Genomic DNA, 27,124 nt, shown 5'->3' with positions numbered 1-27,124 from the left:
TTCTCACTGCATCAGTAAAGCAACCATCATAATCGGAGACCCACCCACCCTGGACATTCTCTCTTCTCCCCCTCCCATTGAGCAGAAGATACTGAAGCCTAAAAGCACTTACTGCCAGGCTCAAGGATATCAGTTATGAGTCTATTGAATGGTTCCCTAAATGATAAGGTGACTCTTGATCTCACAATCTACCTTGCGCTTTATTGTCTACCTGCACTGCACTTTCTCTGTAACTATTACACTTTATTCTGTACTCTGTTTCAGTTTTCTATTGTTTTACCACAATGCACTGGGTGATGAATTCATCAGTAAGAACAATGTAGAAGGTAAGTTTTTCACGTACCTCAGTACACGTGACAATACTAGACCAATCATGATAAGGTTGAAATATGAGACTTGACATCTGTGGCAAATACCAGTCTATCACCATCAAAACTCTCACCAGCTACCCTTGGCATTCACCAGGTTCTCCATCACCAATATCCTGCAGTTCACTATTGTCCAGAGATTAAAATTGGACCAGACACACAAATACTTTGGCCATAGGAATGGCTCAGAGGTTTGCTAAACACTCATGAAATTACTCACTTCTTGACAATCTCAGGCCTTTCTACCATCTGCAACCCACAAGTCAGGGGTTTGATTGGATACCTCCATTTTCCTGCAAATTCCAGCTCTCACCATTGAGGGCAAAGCTTGATTGGCTCCCTATCCATCTCACTGAATGTTCTCTCCATGACTGGCACACAATGGACTAAACACTTCCAAAGTAGATGCAATGCAAACTGCTCTGACAACAATATAGACACTCGCAGGACCAGGGTCCACTTCACTGATGCAGAGGAAAGCAAACTACAGGCATAGGATAACTCCTTGACAATCTTTATCCATTTTTCCCATCCATCTGTCCAAGTTGAATACCTGCTTTGCATTCTTTCGAAATACAGCCATAATGCAAGAGGCTGCAGAGGGTTGTTGACTCAGCCAGCAACATCACAGGCACAACCCCGTCCCCATTTAGGATAGCTTCAAGAGGCGGTGTCTCAAGAGGCAGCATACATCATGAAGACCTTCACCATCTGGGACACGTTGTCTTCTAATTACTACCATCAGGGAGGAAGTACCATCAGGGAGCCTGAGGAAATACACTTAATGTTTTAGGAACAACTTCTCTTCAGGCATCAGATTTCTGAAAGGCCCATGAACCCAGAAATACTGCCTCATTATTTGTCTTCTGCACTATTTATTTATTTATTGATTGTGATTTTTAGTGATCTTTATGCCTTGCAAAACAGCAGATTTGATGATATAGGTCAATGGTAATAAAACTGATTCTGATAGGCAGAGGAAACATTGTCTCACCTGAATTCAATGCCTCTGAGAACATTTACAAGAACAACTACAACTATCAGGGAAGAACAAACAAACTTTGGCTCTTTTAAATGTGAAAAAGAAACTCAAATCTTTCTACATTTTGTCCTACATGTCCACCTGTTCATTCTGAACAGTGACATATTAGAACACCGATGAAAAAGTTTGATGGGTTAGATGTTGGAGAATTACATCACTTTTGGAGGAGATCAATGCAAGGCTGATGAACACAATGGGGATTTGAGGAGAAAGTTTCACGCTCTGTAGCAGGAAGATGGAAGCTGCCAATATGTGGAATAGCTCATCGAAGTGAAAAAAATGAAAAAAAAAATTTTCATGCATGAAAAAAATGAAGGAAGGACTAGGATATTTAGGAATAGGATATATAGAAGACTGTTCCTATCAGCAGATAGAATTCAATGGGAGAAGGTCTGGTGAAACATCAACCGTGACCAAAGCCTGACAGGCAATTTGTCACATTGACCTGAGTCAGAGAGATGCTCAGGACAGAAACACGCCGTTTATCCCACAGCACCCTCCTGCGTTAACTATACAATTCTTGTCCTGGTATTAAAGCAGTATATACCTGAACAAAAGGCATTTTGGGTTTCTGGCTGCCCCTCTAGGTACGGCATGTAGAGATAATGCAAAAGGAATCAGCTTTCATATGTTTCCACAAGTCATGTTAATACAGTACGGGTTGGTGCAGAGGTTCCAGAGAGAAGGTTCAGTGATTCCCTGTCTGGTTAACTATTATATTCAATATCACAAATGGCTCTTACAAATTTCTAAAGGTGTACAGAGAAGAGCACTCAGGATGGTATAGAGGCTCCAATGCACAGGATTGCAAGAGGTGGCAGAGAGTCGTAGACTTACTCAGCCAGATCCATCATGGGCATGACTCCACACTATCCAAGACATCTTCAGGAGCCAGTGTCTCAAGGAGGTGGTATTCCATCTCTAAGGACCCTCACCATTTGGGTTATGCCCTCTTCTCATTACTACCATCGGAGAGGAGGTACAGGACTGAAGACCCACACTCAATGATTCAGAAACAGCTTCTTTCACTCCATCATCAGATTTCTGAATAGTCCATGAACCCATGAACACGACCTCGTTAGTCATCTTTTGCACTATTTATTTTCTGACTTACAGTAAAATTTATGTTTTGCACTGCACTGCCGCCGTAGAACGACAAAGCTAGTGATAATAAACCCGACTGATTCTTATGTGCAGTACTTCCAGATATGTCATTATCAGCTTGGAAACAGCACCATCTGCTGGCTTTGTCAGCGGCCTCGGAGCGATCCCCTCCCACTGTCCAAGAACAACACACGAGATCATTTCCCTGCACTATCCCCCAGTCCCTCAATTCCCTTAATGCCTAGAAATTTACTGACCTGTTTTTGAAGTGAATGTAAGCGAGCCCTCATTCTGGGAAGTGAGAATTCCCAAGGTTCCACACCCTCTGAATAATGGAATTTCTTCTCATTGCTGCCAAGTTCCTTATTCTGATTTTAAGCCCCTCACTCTGGGGTGTTAAAAATTGTATGTTCTGATGAGATCTCCTGGGAACACATTTCATGTCTATTCAGCCTCTCCAGATAGAGTAAACCTGCTATTTCTGGAACCAGTGTCGAACTGGAATGGAAATTTGTTTATTATTGTTGCATGTACTGAGATACAATGAAAAGCTTGTCTCACATAACGTTTGTACTGATCATTTCATTACAAAGTGCATTGAGGTAGAACAAGGTAAAACAATAACAGACTGTAGAATAAAACGTAACAGCTACAGATAAAGCACAGTGCAGGTGAACAATAAGGTGCAAGATCACAAAAAGGCAGATTCTGATGTCAGGATTTCATCTTATTGAAGGAGACTGTTAAGCTTGTGTTCATTCATATGCTGACAACCCGCCCTCCCCAAACTCCCCACCATCCACTCCGTGCCATATCTGTTACAGAGAGGCACACGAGACAGCAGACACTGGGAGCTGGAGCAGCAGCTAATCTGCTGGAGAAACTCGGCAGGTTGTGCAGTATCTGTGGGGGGTGGGGGTAACAGGATCTGTCGACCCTGCAGGACTTCGGCCCAAACATCAAAAAAATCCTTCCCTCTGCCCCCACAGATGCTGCTTGGCTTGCAGAGCTTCTCCAGCAGCTTGTTGCTGCTAAAGAGATACAGGGCCCAGGATCAGTTCGGTTTCAGTCCTCTTGGGCATTAGCTCTGCTCCCCAAATATACTTTATTTTGGCATAGCAGCATTAAGTGATTTTTGCCCCGACTTTGAGAAAGATTCTGACTGGTTGCATCTAGGCTGGTACAGAGGCTCCAATTTGCTGGATCACAAGAGACTGCAGCGGGTTATAGACTCAGACAGTTTCATCAGGGATACATCAAGGCCATCTGCAAAAAGCACTGCCCCAGTAAGGCAGATAAGGACCTTTACCATCCAGGTCATGCCCTCTTCTCATCAGGGAGGAGGCCTGCCCTCAATGATTTAGGAACAACTTCTTCCTCTCCACCATCAGATTTCTGAACAATTCATGAACACTACCTCACTATTCCTCTTTTCAACCACTTATTTACTGTAACTTATGATAATTAAAAAGTAACAGCATATTTTAGTGATAATAAACCTGCTTCTGATTTTGACATACCATAAGGCCTCATAGTAAGAAAGGTACTTTAATTATGGACATTTTTGAGCCAAAAGAAAAAGATGTTCTATGATATTCAAGAAATTTCCATTCATAAGTACTGGTAAAATTTGAGATATAGTTTAATTAAACACAGTGCAATGGAAAAATTATCATTTAGCTCGGTAAACTGATCCACCTCTACATATCTTTGATGAGTAATGCTGACAAATCCTTAGACTGAACCAAATATCATAGAACTGCAAATGCACTGAAGAAGCCATTTGGCTCACTGAGTTCATGCCAGATCCTTGCAGTGAAAGCCTGGCCTTCCTATTGTCCCTTTTCCAGTAGACACGCAGGTTATTTACCTGTCCAGTTTCCTCTGGACACCCGACTGACCCTGCACCCACTCCCTTCCCTTACAGGCAGCGAGTTAAAGAACATCACTTCAAAATGCTTCCTTTGTATTTTTCTCCCAAAACCTAAACTAGCCAGTGTCAGAATAATACTTCAACACTGTAATTTACTCATTTGTTTTGGTATCAGTAATTATTTTTATGGCAGAAAGAGACAATGAGGAAATATCTCCACTTGTCATTAATACCAAAAACACAAATATATTCTCTTTTCTCAAGATCTTGTCATCACCAGTAAATAGACAATCCTTCCTTTCAGCTTTTAATGAATTAAAAGGTTCTGGAAATGTTAAAGTTACCCAAAATTATTTCCAATTAAATTATAAAAACAAAGAATGCACAACAAACCCAGTTATGGCTTGTTAACTTGTTTTATACCACAGCTATAAAATCAATCATCATAACTCTCCCCAGTCCAAAGCAAAGCTCTTTCAGCTCTCACTGCACACTGGGTTACTTCCTCATCGTCAACTCTCTCCGCTTTGCTGTCTTGACTGAAGGCATCGGATCAGCCGGTTGTCCCTTGTGAGATCTGCAGGCAACTCTTTCTCCTGAAACACAGCATCAGTTTCAATTTCCATTATATTTCAGTGGGGCTGATCTACCAGTTGCAGGAGGGGAGGATTACTCAAAAAATATCAGCATGGATGAATTATGGAGAGTAGTTGAGCATGCTGGGATTTCTTTAAATTTGAGCGCAGTAGATTGATGCATGATCTTCCAGATGTGTATTATAATTATGAGAGGCATAGACTGCGTGAACAGAAAATCATGACCGGCAGAGATAGATTTCGAAGGCTATGGGCCAAATACAGACTGATGTGACTAGTTCGCTGGGCTGGGCAACACAGTTAGTTGTGCCGAATGGCCTGTTTTCATACTGTAAGACTCTATCAATGCACACAGTCTTTCCCCAGGGAAGGGGAATCAGGATCTAGAGGGCATAGATTTAAGGTGATGGGGAGAGATTTAATAGGAACCCAAGGGGCAATTTTTCACCTAGTACATGGAATAAGCTGCCAGAGGAAGTTGTTGAGGCAGGTACATTTACAACATTTAAAGTGTACTTGGAAGTACATGGACCAGATGGGCCATGGGGGCCTGTTTCTATTCTGTAGGACTGTATGGTAAATACACAAAAACAAAGCAGTCTATGCCAGTTTTTGTCACTGAGCTCTGATTGTACTTAACTTTCCTGCAAAAAAAAACAATTTAGCCTACAACCCCTACAGTATCGTCAACAAATGGGACCAGGGACACAAAATGGTTGGCATGGTTGAGTTGGGCTGAAGGGCCTGTTTCTAAGTTGTATATACACAGAGCAGCACTGCAGGTTAACCTGTCTCTCACTTCCCCAACCCTTCGCCTGGCTCTCATCAAATCAATTAATATCACACATTCAATGAGGTCAACACCAGCCAGCAACCAGCAATGAGTAGAGTAATAGGAGACAAAAGGTATACTTATTTAGCCTAAATATCAAGTGAAAGTTTACCATTAAAAAGTAAAGCAAACTACTGCAGATGCTGCGATTCTGAAATGACAAAATGCTGTACATGTCTGCATTAGTACCTTCTTTTCTATCTCTACAGATGCTGCCAGCCTACTGGGAATTTTCAGCATTTTGTCCTTGGATTGTGGTTTCTCCTGGATCTCACTGCTTTAACAGGTTCCTCTCTCTGTCTCCTCTAACTATCCATATTCATTTACTGACAAAACAGTTCTATAAACACCATTTCAACAACCCAGCCATCACCAGATATTCCCCTTGCTCTGTCAATCCCTCTCCCACAACATAAAATTTACTTTCTCAATTCTGACAAAAGGTCTTCAACTTAAACCAACAACTCTATTTCTTTTGCCACCAATGCTGCTTGACCTACTGAGTCTTCCAGTGTTTCCTGTTTTTATTACTTTTGTGTGGATACAAACTTCTACTTAGCAGTAATAAAGCTCTGGAACAGCCCTCTTATATGATAAAATCTACATCATCATGGCTCCTGTACCTCAATGTCTGTATGCTCTGCACTCCCTCTGTAGCTTCCTCCATTGCACCTCTCACTGCCTTTGTAAAGTCACCAACATGATCAAAAACCCCACCCACCCTGGACATTCCTTCTTCCCCCCCATTCCATCGGGTAGAGGATACAAAAGCATGAAAGCATGTACCACCAAACTCAAGGAGAGCTTCTGTCCCACTGTTATAAATTTCATTGTCAGTTGTACCAGGGTACAGTGAAAAGTTTATCTTCCATACTTTACAGATAGATCAATGTAGTGCACAGTGCAGAGGTAATGCGAGGTAAAACAATAACAGAATGCAGACAAGACTATTGAATGGTCTTCTAGTATAGCAGAATGAACTCTCTTGACCTCTCAATCTAGCTCATCATGGCCATTGTACCTTATGGTTTACCTGCACTGACTTTCTCTGGACTTTCCAGAGGACTTTCTCTGTAACTATTAGATTTTATTCTGCATTTTGTTATTGATTTTCCTTTTACTACCTTGTGATGAAATGATCTGTATTGATGGCATGTAAAACAAAGCTTTTCACTGTACCTTGGCAAGTGAGACAATAATAAACCAATTCCAATCTTCTTATTTCCTTCCCACCTCCAGCTTTAGCAATTTTCGTCTTGGGAACCACCCCACAAATGGCAGGGTTGCTTAATACCCACCCATGGCAGTTGACTCAACACCGTGGATAAACTTACCCCACCCGCAGCAACCTCGGTCATGTGGTCAACGTCCAGGAAAGTGACGGTACTCTGTGAATTTCTACTCCATGCTTGTTACAAAAGCCCAGAAACAGAAAGCAAAGGGAAAGATCTCTCACCGTGTTCCTCAGGCTTGGATCTGCTCCAGACTCAACAAGTAGGGTCACAGTCCTTGCACTCCCTCCCAACACCGCAGCATGGAGGGCCGACATCCCATTCTGTTAGTGTAAACAAGGAGTGATTCATCGTCTCTCCGCCAATGAACATATACAACCCAGTGACCATCCCTGTGCATGATCTAACTGCCCTTTTCTTTTTGGGGCATCTCCAATGGTACAAAGGTACAATGGCATCAGAATGTGTGTCGACACTTACAAGTTGTCCCCAGCACATCCTCAGGATGTGTTGGTTGTTAACTCGAATGACACATTTCACTGTGCATGTGATAAATAAATATATGAATCTGAATATAACCCAGGAGTTTTCACTGCAGAAGCAGTAAGAGGCAATCCAAGGATGAAGGAAATTATCTTGAATAAGAAATAACTGAAATAAAAAAAAAGCCCAATCAAAACAGCAATGGTGGGTTGAGGTTATGGGAAAATGTTCTTTCAGGTTTATTTTCAGCTTTGAGAGCTACACATTCTCTGCACTTTAACAGCTACTAGTTTATAATTGCCTCTTTGGGCTTAAGTGTTGGGGTGGGTTCTCCAAACCCCCCTGAGAATGCATGGATTCATCTAGAGCGGGGGTCGGCAACCCGCGGCTCCCAAGCCATTTGTGGCTCTTTCACCTCTGTGCTGCGGCTCCCTGTGGCTTTGGGAAATAATTGGTCAGTATTTAATTAAAATGTATTTTATGTTAGTTTGTTAGCTTTTGAAATGTAATTCTAAATTTGAAGATTATGGTGATCTTGTACAATCTAAGTGTGGCGACACATTTCCTGGCACATCCGAAACGGCTCACAATTAGCCAGCATTCCGGCTAAGGGAGATAGCCTACGGGGGTTTGTGAGTGCTCGTCTTTTGCAGCATCTGCGTCCATGGGGGCTGGGTTGAGGGAGGCTTAAAAGCAAGGCTGTTTAGTTCGAATAAAGTTATTCGACTGCAGTTTACTGACTGCGTGTAGCAACCGCTACAACGTGTTTTTATTGCTGGCTGTCCAGAGGGGAGGTGCTGAAATGCTTTGTCGCGTGTCTGGAAGAAGTGAAAACTTTCCTGGGCAGCAAAGGGCTCACCTTTCCTGAGCTGGAACAGCCAGAGTGGCTGGAAAAGCTACACTTCATGGTAGACATGACAGCGCACCTGAACACACTGAAAACAGCTCTTCAGGGGTAAGGACTTACAGCCCTACACATGTTGGAGGATGTTTTGGCATTCGAGCGCAAGTTGACAGTGCTTGCCAGAGATTTACAGAAAGGCACATTGTCTCACTTCCCCAATTTGAGAGAGTTCAAACAAGGTCACGACATGATAAATTCGGAGTATTTACATTCTGCAATCATCGCAATGCAAACATCGTTTGGGAAACGCTTCTGTGAGTTCAGAGAGGAAAAAAACACATTATCCTTCCCAGTCACTCCCCTAAGCATCGATCCATCCCTACCGAATACGACTGCATTGTCAGGTGTGAGTCAACCTGACCAAGTATGATAAATATTTTAATTGCCTATTATTTTACGTATATTCATATGTTTTCATTGTTCAGTGAAATAGTCCTTTTATTTTTCAGGTTGACAGCTGGCTGACGTTATTTTTGGTTTGCTGCTGGCGGCAAATTTAAGTTTAGCGTTTTTCATAAACACAAGAAGGACTCAAATAGACGTTGAGTATTTTACTTAAAAGTAACCTTCAACCCAACATCTTATTTTCGGAGTTCAAAATGTTTTTGTTGCATGCAGAAATGTAATTTCATTTTCTCTGCAGGAGCTCATCAATTTCATAAATGCAACACATTATAGTTTGTTTATACATAGCATAAAGGCAAAACAAAACGTTGTATGCAGTGTTATTTCATTTTAAATGTCAAATGGGTTTTGCGGCTCCCAGTGTTTTCTTTTCTGTGGGAAACGGGTCCAAGTGGCTCTTTCAGTGGTAAACGTTGCTGACCCCTGATCTAGAGGATGAGAAACAATAGAAACTAGATCTCCTTTGGGTTATCCTGTTTCAGAAGCCTGACCTCACAAACTCCAGACATCACATTGATGCTGTTCCTCGTCCACACTCCAGGACAGTGCTGATCTAAAACAATCTTTCTGCACATTGGGAGTTGAGTCAGTTACCGAACCTGTGATCTAGAGAAGACAAGGTTGAGTCCCACCTTCTATTAAAGAAAACCTGGCCATAAACAACTGAAGCAACTGATGTTTTGGCAAGTGAAGGAGAACAGCTCCTACAGGCTACACAATTCCAATCCCATCTCAGCAGACTTAAATACCCCTTTGAAGTGCATTCAAATACCAGCACACTGCTCTAACTTGTAGAAGCTATCTGCTCTGATAGAACAGCTAACACCATGACTACTCCTGGCGTTTTGCACTAAAATTGACTTTGCTTTTTGCTTTGCCTTGTTCTAAGTGTGCTCTTTCTTGTAAATATTGCATATAATTTGTTTTTCTCGTACTAATCTGATGCTGTGTGCCTGCAGTAAGCTTTTCATTGCACCTGTGCCTCTGACAATAAACTCAACTTTTTGAACCTCCTGGATGCTGGAGTAGGGAAATGTAAACTGTCTCCTTCTCCACAGATGGCGCCCAAGCTGCTGTGAGTTTCCAGTTTTAAGCTTATAGCATCAATATATGTTTCAGGTTCATTACAACAGCAGGGTATGGACCACGTGCAGGCAGAAGGATTCATTTAGTTAGGCATCAGTAGCTTCATTAGTTCAGTAGAAGGCGGGCTAAAGGGCCATTTCCTGTGCTGTACAGTTCTAGGTTTTAACTGCACTGTAAGATCGTGGAATTGATTGTGGATTTGGAAAAGAGCTAGCAAATGTGAGGGAACATCTGGATTAAAAACTAAATGGTGATTACCGATAACTAAATGCTTATCCTTATATGTACCAAATAATACTGTTTCTGAAATAAACCCTTCTGAAAAAAGCAATTGAGGTTTTACCTTTAGTACTCCCAGAGAGGGAGAAAATGTTAGTAACTCCCGAACGACTTCTGTAAACCCTTTGTATGCAGCTTTGAATAACGGTGTAGAGCCATCCTTAGAGAGAATAACAATTATAAGCAAGGAATTCCCATTTGTTAACACAAGTGTCATTTACTATTAGAACTAACAGTTCAAGTTCAACACAAAAAGTTGGAGGGTCACAGTGGGTCATGGAGAGTAATGGACATTGCCAGTCTGTCAGAAGTCGATTTGGCCTTTTGAAGCAATGCTTGCTGCCTCTAATGTATAGGGGCTACAGCAAGCAGCACCTACAAATGCACCCACATTTACTCACCCAGCTCACTCCAACAGCCCCTCCCAAACTCTGCAGAGACATTCCCACCTGCAGAGTCCCCTCCAGGTGTCGCACCATCCTTCAACGTCACGGATTTGAGCCCCAGAACTCGCTCCCTAACACTGGGGACTCTCTTCACTAGAAGGACATTGAGCTTTAGAAAAAGGAACTCCATCCTGAAGTATTAACAAACCTCATCCTCTTTCCACAGATGCTGCCTGATGTGTTGAATGTTTCCAATATTTTCTGCTTTCAATTGCAAATACTCTTATTCATTAGTCAGAGTTCTTGAGCAAAACAGTTCAGATACAGGCCATTTGGCCCAAGTTTATGGCAACCACGGTACCCTCCCAGCTAGTCGCAATTTCTTATGTTCGATCCATATCTCTCTGACCCCCAGCTCTCCATGTACCAGTCCAAGGGCTTCTTAAATTGTTATATTTGTCCTAACCACTTCCTCTGGCAGCTCGATCAATACACTCACCACCCTTGAAGTGAAAAAGTTGCCCCTCAAGTCCCTTTTAAATCTTTTCCTTCTCACCTTAAATCAATGTCCCATAGCTTTGGACTCCCCTCCCTGGGAAAAAGACAGTTACCATTCACCCTATCTTTGCCCCTCATGATTTCAGATGCTTCTATAATGTCACCCCTCATGTGTTTTACATTGTAAGTAATTAAACCCTAGCTTGGCCAACCTCTCCCCATAACTCAAATCCTGTAGATTTATAAATCTTCTCTGCATCCTTTCGAGTTTAATCACTTCTTTCCTGTAACAGGGTGACCATAACTGCACAAAGTTCTCCAAATATGGCTTCACTGATGAGTTATACAACTGCAATCTGACATCCCAACTTTGTCAATGCTCGGATGGCAATACAAACTGCACAGCGTGAGACTCCACGCCCCAGATGTATGCCAGCCCTCTCACATTCCTGGGTCAATATTGCTTCACCAAGTTGTTCAAACCAGAGGACGAAGGGAGTTGCTGCTTTTGCAGAGTGACGGCTGACCTGGCGAGGAGAATCCGAACTCGCTCCATGTTGGAGTAGCAGCTTCACGATGTCGATGTGCCCCATCTGCGTCGCGATCCACAGCGGCGTGGTTAGATCCTGAGCAGACAAGGAGGAAGTGTTAAAACGACAGGACTCAAGAAGGGCAAAGGCAGCTTCCACTCCGGTGCACTTTCCCATGCTTCTCTGACAGCGCCTCTCAAACAGATGACCTCTCCCACCACCACCAGCACGTGCTCCTCTCAGTCACAAACAAAGCCAGCATGAAAATAAACTGACACTGGGTCTGCATCCTGGAAGTACCCTCCCCAGCAGCACAGTGGAACACTTAGACCAGAAAGGCTGCAGTGGCTTGGGGATGCAGCTCACCTGCATTTGCTCAGTGGGCATGCAGGCCTGGCAACAAATGAAGTAGTGGAGATAAAGTGGTTAAGAAGCTGTATAGTGTGCTCAGCCTTTATCAGTCAGGGGATTGGGCTGAGCTGAGCTGTGAGGTAATGTTGCAGCTCTCTAAAACCTCTGGTTAGACCACACTTGGGGAGTATTGTGTTCAGTTCTGGCCGCGTCACTATAGGAAGGATTTGGAAGCTTTAAAGTGGGTGCAGAGGAGATTTACAAGGATGCTGCTTGGATTAGAGAGCATGTCTTAAGAGGAAAAATAGAGCAAGTGAGGGCTTTTACTTTGGAGGATGAGAGGTGACTTAATAGAGGTGTATAAGACTTTCAAAGGCATAGATGGAGTGAACAGCCAGCACCTTTTCCCCAAGGGTGACAGTGGCTAATACCAGAAGAGATCTACCTAAAGTGAGTGGAGGAAAGTTCAGCAGAAATGTCGAAGGTAGGTCTTCGTTTTACACAGAGTGTGGTGGGCGTATGGACTGAGAGTACTATAGTATTTTTATAGACTTACAGTATTTTTAAATGTATTGCACCATATTGCTGCTGCAAAACAATAAATTTCAGGGGAGGTATTAGAGGCTGATACAATAGGAACATTTAAAAGGCACATGGATGTAACAAAAATGAAGTGCTCTAGGCTATGTGGGGGGGTTGTTAGATTGATCACAGAGTAGGTCTACATACATAGGTCAGCACAACATCATGGGCCAAAGGACCTGCACCATTCTAAAAATTGGTCAAGGATGTTTTCAATCAGGTGAGGGCTGGAGGGCTCCAGATTGTGATCTCCAATCAGCTGTGGGCTTGTTACTTACGAAAGCCACAAGGCATGGGGTGTCAGAATTGGGGGATATCTTGGAGGACGTGGAGCTGGATTTAGCATGCTGGTTAAGGTAGGAGCAATGCCGTAGAGGTGGTGGAAAATAAGGACGAGCCTTAAATAAGAAATACAGCTGGTGTGGGAGCCGGTGGTAGTTAGCAGATGTGTGATGGCTGAATGGATGTGGATGGGAGACTGGCTGGAGAGGCCTGAAATGGTCAAGCATAGAAACCAGGATATTTGGCCCTTCAGACCTGCTCTCCTGTTCAAACAGATCCTCTTTCTCACTGCGATGTTCCAGCTCTCTCCTCGTACCAAGGGATGCCATTGTATCTGAAAATGGATCTAGAAATACAGCAGTACAGCAAAGGAACAGGCCCTTCAATCCACAATGTTTGTGCTGAACATGCACAGAATCAGACTTCTACAGCCCCTTGGCCCAGTCCTTGCTGAGCTGACGCCAAATTAAATTATATCTCATCTGCCTGCACAGGATCCATACCCTTGCATTCTCTGTATATTCATGTGTCTGTCTGACAGCTTTTTAAACATCTCTATTGTATCTCCCTCCATCACTACCCCTAGCAGCACATTCAAGGTACCCACCATGATCTGTGGAAAAAAAAATCTTGCTCAGCACATCTCCTTCAAACTTTCCTCCTCACAATATCCAAGATCTACTGACTTAAATATATTAACTGATTCCCCTTATGACTGAGAATTTCACAGATTCACCATCCTGAGTGAAGAGATTTCTCCTCATCTTTGTCCAACACAGAGTCACAGAACAATAGAGCTTAGATACAGGCCTTTTGACCTTATGAGTCCATGCAGACAGACAAGTTGGTCCTAATGTCCTGCATATGTCCCATATCCCTCTAAGCCCTGCCCCTCCATGTACCTATCCAAGTGCTTCTTAATGTGACTATTGTCAGCTGGTTCCATACATTCACCACCCTTTTAAATCTCTCCCCTCTCACCCTAAAGCTAGTGTGAACTCCCCAATCTGTTAACGTCCACTTTTTCTATGCCTCTCTTAACTTTTAAACATTTCTATAATATTGCCCCTCATTCTTCAGTACTCCAAGGAATAATAACCAAGCCTGGCCAAACACTCCCTATGATGCATGCCCTCTAGTCCTGGCAACGTCCTCAGAAATCTCTTCTGCACTCTCCCCAGTTTAACCACATCCCTCCTATAACAGGGTGACGTGTTTGTTTGCAATGATGTGCCTTACCGCACATCCTGAGAATGTGACCCCATTTAGAGGTGCCCCAGCTGGGGAAACCTCTCCCCACATTCAGTCTGTCTAACCCTGACATTCTGATACACTGAGGTGAACACAGATCTGGTTGGTCTTATCTCTCCCATACAGTTGCAGGGAGAGCATACAAACTCTTGCAGACAATGGTGGGAACTGAATCCCGAGTACTACAATTCCACAACACTACCACACTGCTCATACACTCCTAGTGCAGCCTCCCCAAAGACCGTAGAACCACTGGGACTCCCCTGCTCATATACAGAGACTCACTCACTACAAGGCCGGCATACATACAGGTTTGCTTTCATCGCTTGGTGTATCAGGCATCTCTTTGTACACAACACCTCCCAAGCTAACACTGTTTAAACAACACCTGGCTCTCTATCCTGTTGAAGTGATCATTTTATACTGACTCCCACATCTCACCTGCTCGCTCTGTTTGATCATAAATCCACTTTCCACACTCTTCACTGTTCAATCCCACCCAGTTCAGTCTTGTCACCAGACTCAGAAATAACACATCTATTTCCCTTCACCAAAGTAACTGGGGCTCAAGCTCTTATTGTGGGGTCCAGCCTGTCCAACCAGGAAAGGCCTGTTCTTTCCTACCTTCTCTTTTGACTTTTCCTGTAAATCCCAGTACATGACTTCCAGTTCCACCCGCTTTAATTGTATTCACTAACCTCACATAGGGGACCCCACATCCACTCCATCTTTCTTATCTTGGAGTGGAAGCTTCAAAGCGATATGGGCCAAGTGCTGGGCACCATGGATGAGTTGGGCTGAAGGGCCTGTTCCCCAAATGTATGACTCAGTGACTATTTGCTGCACTAGTTACATCCTCAGAAACACTCAGAGGTCTCTATCACTGAGGACTCTCACTGTTTGGACATGTCCTCTCATTACTACCACTGAGGCGGGTACTGGAGCCTGAAGACCCACACTCAGCGATTCAGGAACAGCTTCTGAAAAAGCTTCCATGGGTTCATGGACCAATCTTGTTATTCCCTTTTTACACTATTTATTTATTTTTGTAACTTAAAGTATTGTTTAATGTCTTGCACTGAACTGCTGCTGCGAAACAACAAACTTTACAACACACATCAGTGATAATAGATCCGATTCTGAAACATTATTTCCCCTTGAGAGGTGCATGCTGACCTTGTCTGGCATTCTCCCTACTATTGACTTCATATGTATGGGCTGTAGTTCCAGGTTTCAATCTCCTTTTATGAAACCATAGGGCTGGCCCAAATTGCCACCTTGGTCTCTCTTTATGCACTTTCCACTAAAGCACTGAAGAACTGTTCGACAATTTACAGAATTCTGGAGAACAATAACTACTTTAGTACAGGTAGATAAGGCCAAGAGGACTTACAGTTCTCAGTATCTTTAATTCCCTCAGCACCAGAAGAACTCACTTTTCCCACTGTTATGATCTATCGATGTATAGCTTGGTAGGTCAACAGAAAAGGTACGAACATGTAACTTCGAGGGAGTATTCTATTCTACTTACTTTGCTTTGACTGACCTCAACTTCCCATTCTCATTCACCCATGGTAACCCTTTTGCCAACCACTAGCCTTTGGAAAGGTTCGACAGCTACCAAACCCCAAAGGAGCAAACAAAATACCCATGCCGAATCTGTGTCTTACAAATGTTGGCTCTTTCTTCTAATAAATGACCATCCATTTGAGATTCTTCCAGAGGATAAAGGATTGTCTCCACATCAACCCTGTCAAGGCTCCTCAGGGACCTTATGTTTCCAAGTCTCCTGTCCCTCTTCTAAAATCCAGCAGATTTAATAGGAGTGTTGGATTGGATAAACCCATTGAGGGGAAGAATCTTAGAGTGGTAGAGGGTAGGAAAGAGACTAATCTGGCACCTGTTTCAAAGATCCAACATGTCTGGCACAGATGGGTGAATGCCCTCAGCCTTTTCCCCAAAGTAGGAAATCAAGAACTAGGGGGCATCGGGTTAAGGTGAGAGGGCAAAATTTACTAGGAACCTGAGGGTGATCTATACATGGAATGAGCTGCCAGCAGAGGTGGCTGAAGCCAGTACATTAACAACAGTTAAAAGGCACTTGGATAGATGTGTAGGCCTCTGTTAGTCTCGTTAGACCATGGATTTGCACCTTGGAAAGTTTACAGGGCGCAAGCCTGGGCAAGGTTTTTTTTAATGGACAACCAGCAGTTGCCCAAGCTGCAAGTCTCCACCTCTCCACACCACCAATGTTGTCCAAGGGAAGGGCATTAGGACCCATACAGCTTGGCACCAGAGCAATGTGTGGTTAAGTGCCTTGCTCAAGGACACACATGCGGCCTCAGCCAAGGCTCGAACTAACGACCTTCAGATCACTAGATGAACACCTTAACCACTTGGCCATGCGCCAACACACTTGGATAGGTACATAGATAGGGAAGATATAGAGAGGGATAAAGGCCGAATTGGAATCTCAGTCGGCATGGCCCAGTTGGGCTGAGGAGACAGTTTCCATGCTGTCTGACTCTATTAGTCCATGGGTACCTAGACGAATGGTATTAGCAGCTATTTGATTAGAACACAACATAGAACATAAGATGCCAAATTAAACTAAATCTCTTATGCCTGCACGATTTTTTTTAACCCTTGGTAATTTTTTTCTTCTAATTATGTTCTTTTTTTAAAAAAAATATGTATAATTTATGTTCAATATACACTTTTCTTGTGAAAACTGCTTATCCTATGTTATGTGCCTTTAATGCTGCTGCAAGTATGTTTTTCACTGCACTATACCTTTGAAGAATACTTTACAAAGAGTATGAATCTGTTTACTGATGTAAAGTTTCACTTTGGGGATTGCATTTTACACTGACACCTAAAGGTCCTGAAGGATTCCCCACCATTGTCCAACAAGCAGAGCACTAGATGATCCCTTTGCCATGTTCCTTGGCCTTTCATAGAGGAACAATGCAATGCTAGGTCAGATTGGTTGCAGCTGGAATGACTTATTGCACATTTCTCTCTGATAGTCCAACAGTGTCCGTACCTGCCTTGGTAGGTCAATCTTTGCTCCTGCTGACAGGAGCTGTTGAACCACTTTGAGATGACCTCCCTGTGCAGCCAGAAAGAGCGAGGTTGCCCCATCCTGAAACAAAGAACACAATCTTTTTCTCTAACTCAATGCTTTTCAGAAGTTCCACTGGTGGAAGGATTTCATACATTTGTTCATTTTTCAGTATTAAATAAAAGTAGAATTGCAACAGTTTTTTTCTCAAATGACTAAATTTCTCATGACAAGAACATAAAACAGGAGAAGTGGGCCATTCAGCCCATCAAGTCTGCCCAGCAGTCAGTATAACCATAGCTATCTATGCTGGTCTCAACTCCTCGAGTTTTGAAACATTGATTTATTTCCACCTTAAATACATCCAATGTTCTAGACTCCACCACCTTCTGGGGCAGAGTTCCAGAGGTTCATTCCTTCTGAGAAGAGGTATTTCTACACACCTCAGTTTTAATGGATCAGCCCCTTATCTTGCAGCTCTGGCCCCTTGTATCTGACTTTCCCACAAGTGGAAACATCTCAACATCTCCTGTTAAGCCTCCTTAGGATCTTATATGTTTAAATAAGGTCACCCCTCATTCTTCTATAGGAAGAGAATTAGGCCATTCAGCCCATCATCTTTCTGTCTTTTCTTCATGGCTGATTCATTTCCCTCTCAAACCCATTCTCCTGTCTTCTCCCCATAGCCCTTCATGTCTTGACTTATCAAGAACTTATAAACCTCTGCTTTAAATGCACCAGGAGTCCACATCCACCTGTGGTAACGAATTCCACAGATTCAGCACTCTCTAGCTAAAGAAATTCTTCCTCATCTCTGTTCTAAATGGATGACCTTCTATTTTGAGGCTGTGCCCTCTGTTCCTAGACTTCCTCCCCCCATAGGAAGCATCCTCTCTGCATCCACTCTATTTAGGCCTTTCAACATTGAGATACCCCCATTCTTCTAAATTCCAGCGAGTACAGGCTCAGAGCCATCAGTTGCTGCTCACGATAACCCTTTGATTCTCCGAATAATTTTCATGAATCTTGTCTGAACCTTCTCCAATGTTAGCACATCCTTTCTCAAATAGGCCGAAATCTGCTCACAATGCTCCAAGTGAGGCCTCACCACTGCTTTATAAAGCCTCAATATTATATCCTTGCTTTTATATTTCTAGTCCTCCCAAAATAAATGCGAACATTGCATTCATCTTCCTCATCAGTGATTCAACCCGTAAATTAACCTTTAGGGAATCCTGCACAAGGACTCCCAAATCCCTTTAACATTGGAGTTCTGAATTTTCTCTTCATTTAGAAAATAATCACCCCTTTTTTTATTTCTTCTACCAAAATGCATGACCATACACTTCTCTACATCGTATTCCATCTGCTATTTCTTTTCTCATTCTCCTAATCTAAGTCCTTCTGCAGCCTCTTGCTTCCTCAACACTACCAATCTTTGTATTGTCCACAAACTTTACCACAAAGCCATCAATTTCATCACCCAAACCATTGACACACGTAATTAGAATTGGTCCCAACAGAGACCTCTGTGGAACACTACTAGCCACCAACACCCAATCTGAAAAGACTCCCTTTATTCCCACTCTTTGTCTACTGTCAATCAGCCACTCCTTTATCCATGCTAGAATCTTCCCTGTGATATCATGTGCTCGTAGCTTGCTTAGCAGCCTCATGTGTGGCATCTTGTCAAAGGCCTTCTGAAAATCCAAGTGCACAACATCCATCAATTCTCCTAATCTATCCTGCTTTTTATTTCTTCAAAGAATTCCAATTCCCTGCAGAAATCATGCTGACTTTGGCCTATTTTATTACGTGCCTCCAAGTACCCTGAAACCACATTCTTAACAATCAACTCCAACATCTTCCCAATCACTGAGGTCAGGCTAACTGGTCTATAATTTCCTTTCTTCTGCATCCCTCCCTTCTTGAAGAGTGGAGCGACATTTGCAATTTTCCAGTCCTCCAGAACCATGCCAAAATCTATTGATTCTTGAAGGAATGTTACCAATGCCTCCATAATCTGTTCAGCTATCTACTTTAGAACCCTGGGCTGTAGTCCATCAGGTCGACTCAAGCCCTGGGGGGGCCGGCGTCAGGTACGATGACTGACTCTCCACTCCTCCCTCAGTGTGTTCAGTTCATCTACATTAGCCGCGCCGCTGTCTTCTAGGAGCGTGTTAACTATAGTCTTGGGCGGGTGGCCAGGGTTCATCCTCCCATGCTTGGGCTCCCATGTGATGGCAGGTAGCTCAGGGTGGTGCACAGTCCCGCTAGTTGCAGTCTTCTTGCCTCGATTTTAGTAGTGAGCATCGGTAGGTCATCATAGAGCTCGACGCTCGTCATGTGCTGTTGCCAGCTCACGTCAACAGCCATCCAGAGCATTCGTGTATAGCAACCATCTAGAGACTTTCACATGGTCTTGGTGAGTATCCGCGTCTCACATCCGTACGTGAGAATGGACTCTCTGACTGCTATGAAGATCCTCTTTTTGAGCCCTCAGGGCAGGTTCGACCTCCAGATTTCCTTCATGTTGTTCATAGCCCTCCACGCCCGTATCTTTATGTCCTTCTCCGAACTCATCATTCTTGACCCGAGGTACTTGATGTCTAAGACTTTCTCAATGGTATCATTCTTTACGATCTTGAGAGTACCTTAGTCACAGTCGAATGCCATGTACTCTGTCTTTTTAGTGTTTAGGTGAAGACCAACTTTACTGCACTCAATTTCCACTTTTGTCAGTAGCTGTTGTGTTTCTTCCATTTGGTTGGAGAGCAGGACTATGTCATCTGCAAAATCAAGATCTGTGAGTGTAACTGGTTTGACCCTTTTGGTTCGTCCTGGTTTTATAGTAAAACCAAGCTTGTCATAGTTGATAGCTTGATGTAGAGTGTAATCAAGGATGATTATAAAGATGTAGGGTGCCAAAGTGTCTCCTTGCAGCACACCAGCTAGGAGCTCGAACACTGCTGTTTCTCTGTCTGGTGATACAACTTTCACCATGGTCTCGGTATAGCTGGATTCTATTGCTCTCAGTAGATGGTTTGGCACTCGGTAAGCTTTCAGGATCTTTAGCATTTAACCCGGTGAGTGGAGTCAAAAACTTTGCGAAAATCGATGAAAGTAAGCATGGCTGGTAGGTTGTTCTTCTTGACTTCCTCGATGATTCTACGGAGAGCAAGTATTTGCATTACTGTTGTGCACTTCTGCTGAAAACCATGCTGAAAAAAAATCAGGTCCAAGAGACTTATCTACCTTCAAATCTTTCAGTTCCCCAAGCACCAACTCCCCAGTAATAGCAACTGCACTCACTTCCATCCCTTGACACTTTTGGACTTCTAACACACTACTCGTATCTTTCACAGTGACAACTGATGCAAAATACTTATTCAGATCATTACCATTTCTCCAGTGTCATTTTCCAGTCCAATAACTACACTTGCCTCTCTTTTAACCTTTATATATCTGAAAACTTTTGGTATCATTTTTGATACTACTGGCTAGTCTACCTTCATATTTCCCCTATGGTGTTTTAGGTGCCTTCTGTTGGTTTTTATAAAAAATTCCTATAATCTAATTTCCCGCTAATGTTTGTTCTATTATATTCCTCCTTTTTGCTTTTATGTTGGCTTTGACTTCCCTTGTCAGCCATGGTTGCGTCATCCTACCTTTAGAATACTCTTCTTCTTTGGGATGTATCTACCCTGTGCCTTCCGAATTACTCCCAGAAACTCCAGCCATTGCTGCTCTCTCATCATTCCTGCTAGTGTGCCCTTCCAATCAACTTTGGCCAGTTCCCTTCTCATGCCTCTGTAATTCCCTTTACTCCACTGTAATACTGACACATCTGAAGTTAGCTTTTCCCTCTTAAATTTCAGGGTGAATTCTATCATATTATGGTCTGTTTCCTAAGGGTTCCTTTACCTTAAATTCCCTAATCAAATCTGGTTCTTTACACAACACCCAATCCAGAATATCTGATCCCCTACTGGGCTCAACCACAAGCTGCTCCAAAAAGCCATCTCTGGAGGCATTCCACAAATGGGATCCAGCAGCAGTTTGATTTTCCCAATCTATCTGCATATTTAAATTCCCGTGACTAACTTAACATTGCCTTGTTGACTTGCTCTTACTGTTGTCCACCGTAATTCTTAGACCAGATCATCATCAGGATCTTCTTATCCTTACAGTTTCTTAACTCTACTGCAAGAGCTCTACATATTCCGATCTTATGTCACCTCTTTATAAAGATTTGATTTCAGTTTTTTTTTACCAGCAGAACCACTCCACCTCCTCTGCCATCCTGCCTGCCCTTTCAATAGATCGTGTATCCTTGGATATTAAGCTCCCAGCTACAATCGTCTTTTAGCCATTATTCCGCAATTCCCAAATTATACCTCGCAATCTCTAACTGAGCTACAAGATTATCTACGCCTTCAATCCTGTATTTGTCACCCTTTCTCAATTTTGTTCGTTTTACACTGCAACCTATCCCAGTGACTGCACTTTTGTTCTATCATCTGTCTGTCCTGACAGTCTCATTATATACTACATCTGCTTGTAAACCAACATCCCTATCCAAATACAGACCCAAACTGATTACCCTCTCTTGATCGGACAACTCTCTCATGAATCTCTTTTGTCCACCTCCAATGCTACAATTCCATTTTTAGGTAAGGAGGCTAAAACTGGGCCCCATATTCCATGCATGACCTCACCAACGTTGCCAGGAGAGGTGTGTGAGTTGTTCTCACCAGTGGGAGAGATTCAAATAGTCAGAGCAGTGACTGAAACAAAAGATCACTGTTCATAAGCTCCACCCCTTTACAATACAGACCCAAATTCTTATCTGCTCAACTATTCGTTGGATCTGCCTGCTAATTGCTTGTGATTCACGCACTGCAACACCCCGTTTCCTCTGAATTTCTCACACTTGCAGTCTCTCCCCACTTTGATTGTGATCTGACTGATTCCCCTTACTGAAGTGCTTGGCCTCTCACTTCGCTGGAGACACGACAATTGCCATGTTTTTGCTACTCAAGCACTCTCTCCATATCCTGTTGCAGAACTGCAATACCCTCATCACAACATGCCCTTCCACCTATTTAGTATCACTGGCAAGTTTGGAAACCTTACATCATATTCCCTTTCCAGCTTGTTAATGTGCAATAAGCAATTAGGACACAAGAGACTGCAGATGCCGGAAATCTGGATCAGCACACAAACTCAGCAGGCCAGGCAGCATCTATGAAGGGAAAACAATGCTTGGGTCAGTTGGTCACAGAGGTACTTCACTATTTACTTACCCTTAGCTAGAAACACCCAACTTTTGATGAGGTAGACAATTTTCAGTCCATACTAACACTTCCTCCTTACCACAGGTGTTTGGTTTATGCATCAGTCTCCCTTGTGGTACCGTGTCTAATGTCCTTTGGAAATCTAAATACACTACACCTGTAGGTTCTCTCGTCACATTTTCAAATAAATTGAACAAATTTGTCAAACATAATTCACCTTTCACAAAACCAGGTTGATAAGGTATGATTACCTCCACCATACCTAAATAAGACAATAAGACATAGGAACAGAATTAGTCCATTCAGCCCATTGAGTCTGCTTCCTCATTCCAATGTGGCTGATTTATCATCTCACCACAACCCCATTCTCAAGCAGCTCAATCTGGGACACCTGTTTCTTGGTTAACCTCGTGCATATTCCTTACAAAATGGTTGGATTTGAGCTTTGTCCATGTCTCACAGCAGCCTCAGGGAGGGGAAGCTCCTCTGATCCCTCCTCTAGGCTTCCTGGAACGGATGGAGTGAGACCTGGAATCAGGAAACGGTTGTTGAAACGCTAGTACTTGGACTCTGCCCGCTTAGGCAACAGATTAAGCTCCACCCAGACTAGGCAGTGGTCTGAGATCAGCACTGGTTGTGTGGAGGCTGTCGACATATAGGAGATGTGTATCCTGGAAACATACAGCTGGTCGAGTTGCAAAACTTCTCCCCTCCCCCCATTCTGGAGAAGGGCCAGGAGTCAGGGTAGAGGCTCTGCCAGATGCTGACCAAAGCAACCAGCGCCCTCAACAGCTGCATTGACGCTCAACCACCAAGGGCCAGAGTGATCTCTCTCCTTGACGGTATCATCCCCGCGGACAACCCACTCAATCGAGCCCAGTGGCACAGCTAATCAAACATGTCTGCATCAGGCCGGGCTCGTGGGCATACACGATAACAAAGTGTAACGATACAACATTCAAACACATGGCAAAATGCAGCAGGCAGCCTGGCACAAGCCTGTTTATTTTCAATATCTCTGGCTGGAAATTTGGGGCCAACAATATCACCCACTCGAATTAGAGCTGAGGTGCTCTGATAGACCCCCGTGTCTCTCGTGCCAGGTGAATTTATCTCCTGGAATGGTGTGAGTGTCCTGCAGGAATCTCACTTCATATCTCCATTCTCTGAGAACCGAAAGATGGTGGAACCTACAGTAAGACCAATATTAATACTTGCTTCTGTGATTTTCATGATAGTGCTATATCTTCTTGCCGGTGCCCTGGCTAGTGGGAACAGGCCCCCCTTACCCTGTGCCTATGCACCCCAACAGAATTTTCAGGAACTCCCCAAAACAGATTTGCTCCCTCCCAGCCTCTTCAGAATCCCTCCTCTCTTGAGGGATGGTGTGGCCGGATCACACAACCCTGGGCAGATCCATCTATTGGTCAGCAGCTAGTCAGGCTTCATACTGATTGCACTGAGAGTCAGCTAAGAACTCCTGAATTTCCTTCACATTGAAAGTCTGACACTCACTGTTGGGGATAAGCTCCTCTGCCATCTTGGCTTTAAAAGAGTCCTTCTCGTCACGTCACAGCATCCCAACTATCACTGGAAACAGCCTCATCAAGTGACCCCCCCCTCCCCCCACGGCCATGGAAACCGTTTTCAGGACCAGTGTCAGTACCAGGGGAGGTCCCGCTTCACCAGGATCATCAACAAAACCGCAGCCCGTTCCTGGTGCTGGCTACAGCTGTCCCTCTGCTTGCCAATACTGCTCTCTAATGTGTTTGGGCATCCCATCGGCCTCCTCGAAGTCCGAAAAAAGGGCTTGAGCCACCTTAGCCTGGCCAGTCTCCGTACCCAGGTCGCCTTATTCAGCTTGAGGTAACATATGGAGGAGTTGTGACCATTGGGACCCCAACACTCTGCTCCTTTGGTTGGGATGGTGATCCAGGAGTACTCCCAGTCCCATCAGACCCCAGGGTCCAGTGATCTCCAGAAGCGAGCTTTGCTCCTACAGAAGCTACAAAGCAAGAGACAGCACCCACAGGCTGCCACACTGCCACAAGTAACCCCTGTTCTGCAGTATCAATCCCCTCCCCAGCCGACACATGCTCCGAGCACTCCACTCTCCCCGAGGACAAATCATCCCTGCTTGGGCAACTTCTGTTTGGCAGGGGTCCCCATCAAACAAGCTCAGAGCTGCAGCCCCAGCTCAGACTGAGTCTCTTTGCATGGATGGCCTGTGATAAGACCATCGTCCTACTTCAGGGAGGCATTCCCCAAGCATGCAGCCTTCTTAAAATTTCTAAACGTTTTACTGAGATACAGCATGGAGTAGGTTCTTCTGGGCCTTTGAGCTGAGCCACCCAGCATTTCCCCAGTTTAACCATGGGACAATTGACAATGACCAATTTACCTACGTCTTTGCGCTGTGGGAGAAAACCGGAGCACCCGGAGGAAACCCTTCTAGTCACTGGGAGAACGTATGAACGCCTTACAGGCAGCAGCGGGAATTGAACCCTGGTCACTGCTATTGTAAAGTTTTGTGCTAACCACGATGCTGTTTCTGGGGATAAATCTTCCCCCTTAGTCGGTTCCCTGTCTTCAGATTCAGATGACGTGTGCCTCCTCCTTTTTGTATCACCAATGCAGGGAGCTCCAGAGACCTCCATTTTGGAGGAATTTATGATCTTCAGCCCCACATCCTCCCTCATGGCTTCACCAGGCCCTTTACTGAGCCACAGTGATATCCATCCCCTCCCGGCTGGAACTAAGGGAAGGCCCTGGCTCCTTGTCCTGTGGTGGAGAGGCCTGGAGAATTTTTTTTCTTCCTCTTAGCCTTCCTGCTCTTTATTTTAACACACGCCTTTCCCAACCATGCCGCACTCTTGCCTGCCACCCTGTGCCACAGGGTCAGGAAGGACAATGGGGGTGGGGGAGAGGAATGGAGATCGGGAAGAAGGGCAACGGGGGTCGATGGGGGGAAGAGAGGCTCTCTGGTGCCCTCCCGCACTGCCATGGTGGAGTTAGTGGGCCGGCATTTAGGGCAATTCTTACACATATGCTCAAACCCCTTGCAGGCATGTCACTGTAGCCGGCCTGTAGCTCAGCGGATCCGGTAGTGTTCCCTTCCGTGCTACACATTAAAGTACCCCTTAGCATCCCCCATTTGTTCATGTTGGAGGGTCTACATGTGCCCAAAATGACCTCTGGTGACCAGTGACCTCATCTCACCCAAAGAAGGTCTGCTTCGCGAAGGTGAAGATGTACATTATAGAGGGTTACCTTCTGTACAGGGCCTGTCGCCAGCTCTCATGGCACTAAGACCCCTTCCACACTTAACCCCTTACTCAGGGCCAGGGACTCCTCTCCAGTAGACCAAAGGTAGAAAAGGGACGTGATGCACCTTACCGATCCCAATAACACCCTCATCCCCACCCAGACACAGCCATAATAGCCAACTTCTACATTGCACTCAGGGGTTCAGTGATATTACATTGCACCACGTTTTTTAAAAGAATTATCAGGTTTAAAAGTGGAGGGCCTACAGGAGTTCTTTCACCAGAGGCTACGAATCCTGCATAGGAAATAGGTCTCACCATTTCGGAGCTGCAGCCCACCATGTTAAAGCCCCATCTGTCAGAAATCAAAATCCTGCTCACTACACTTATCAGCCTTTCAAAGAGCAGTGCCAAGAAGACAGGAAGGATAGTAGTCTCCTCCAGATAGGCAGGGAACTCTGTGCAATGAAACTCCAGTGCTTCCCTCCCAGTGCGCTACGATGTTGAGCAATAGCACAAGTATTTGCCACAAACTCTTCGCCTGGCTGTCCTGTGCTGAGTACCCGGGGGAGGGCTTACAATCTTAACAGACAGAGAACTCTGTCCTGGTTCCCTGTAAAAAGTTGCAGACACCATCCTTGGCAAGCTGCCAGTCACTGTCACTGCCATTGCCTGAGCATAGACTCAACAAAACTTAGTAAAACAGCCTTTCTCCGAGAAGAAAACCACTGCAGTCTGCTGCCAAAGATGAAATGCCACTCTCCTACACCTCCCTCCATCCTCATTTTCTACTCTTCTGTGTTAATTCTGGCACTTGCTCAGAAACACCGCTCCATCAGTGTGACCCTCTCTCAGAACTACCCCACTCACAGTGTGACCCCTCCTCAGAACCACAGCGTGAGCTCCCCTCCCATTGTGCAACATTCCCTCAGTACTGCCCCTCCTATAGAGTGATATTGCCTCAATTCCACGCCTTGCAGTTGATCAGTTATGGACTCTGATCAACAGAAAATAGTTCTGTAACTTTGCAAGGTTAGTGAACTGTGAAGCAATCACTTCTGTCTCTCTGCTCATTTTAAGTGGTCGATAATATAATCTAACCTTGAATTTAAGAACAACATTAAATATTTCCCTGCCGTTGGTGATGATTGTGCCCCACAGGCTGAGGTGATGTAGGTGCAGGCTCCTGTTACTGATTACAGAGAGTGCTGTGCAGTGAGTTGTACTTGGGACATGGGGAGAGACTACATTTATTAACCAGTGAGTGTACATCTTCAGACCGTGCCTTTAGAGTGCCGTGATCATACTGGCCGGTAGGGGAGAGGGTGGTGTGGGCTTGGGAGGCCGAGTGGCTAACTGGAGTCACAGAGAGATGAGGCACAGAACCAGGCCCTTTGGCCCATTGAGAACATG

At 44.3% G+C, this 27,124-nt stretch overlaps 1 protein-coding gene across 4 annotated transcripts in view; it reads right to left on the bottom strand.

Moving 5' to 3' along the window:
- Positions 1–3,018: 3,018 nt before the first annotated feature.
- The window catches only part of ankrd29 (ankyrin repeat domain 29), a 53,253-nt gene continuing 29,147 nt past the window's right edge, over positions 3,019–27,124 (bottom strand). For 3 of the 4 annotated variants that reach the window (XM_059977813.1, XM_059977800.1, XM_059977794.1), the window contains 5 exons: positions 17,131–17,229; positions 11,616–11,714; positions 10,269–10,364; positions 7,272–7,370; positions 3,019–4,983 (listed from right to left, as the gene is read on the bottom strand). In XM_059977813.1, the coding sequence (XP_059833796.1) occupies positions 4,900–4,983; positions 7,272–7,370; positions 10,269–10,364; positions 11,616–11,714; positions 17,131–17,229 (477 nt within the window). In that variant the 3' untranslated portion in view covers positions 3,019–4,899. Of the gene's footprint in view, positions 4,984–7,271; positions 7,371–10,268; positions 10,365–11,615; positions 11,715–17,130; positions 17,230–22,284; positions 22,394–27,124 lie in introns of those variants that run through there. The other variant, XR_009513651.1, reaches the window with a different exon arrangement.

Source organism: Hypanus sabinus, chromosome 1, assembly GCF_030144855.1.
Source record: "Hypanus sabinus isolate sHypSab1 chromosome 1, sHypSab1.hap1, whole genome shotgun sequence".
Taxonomy (NCBI): domain Eukaryota; kingdom Metazoa; phylum Chordata; class Chondrichthyes; order Myliobatiformes; family Dasyatidae; genus Hypanus; species Hypanus sabinus.
The sequence above is the reverse complement of the archived record's forward strand: the minus strand, read 5'-3'. Positions and strand labels throughout refer to the sequence as shown.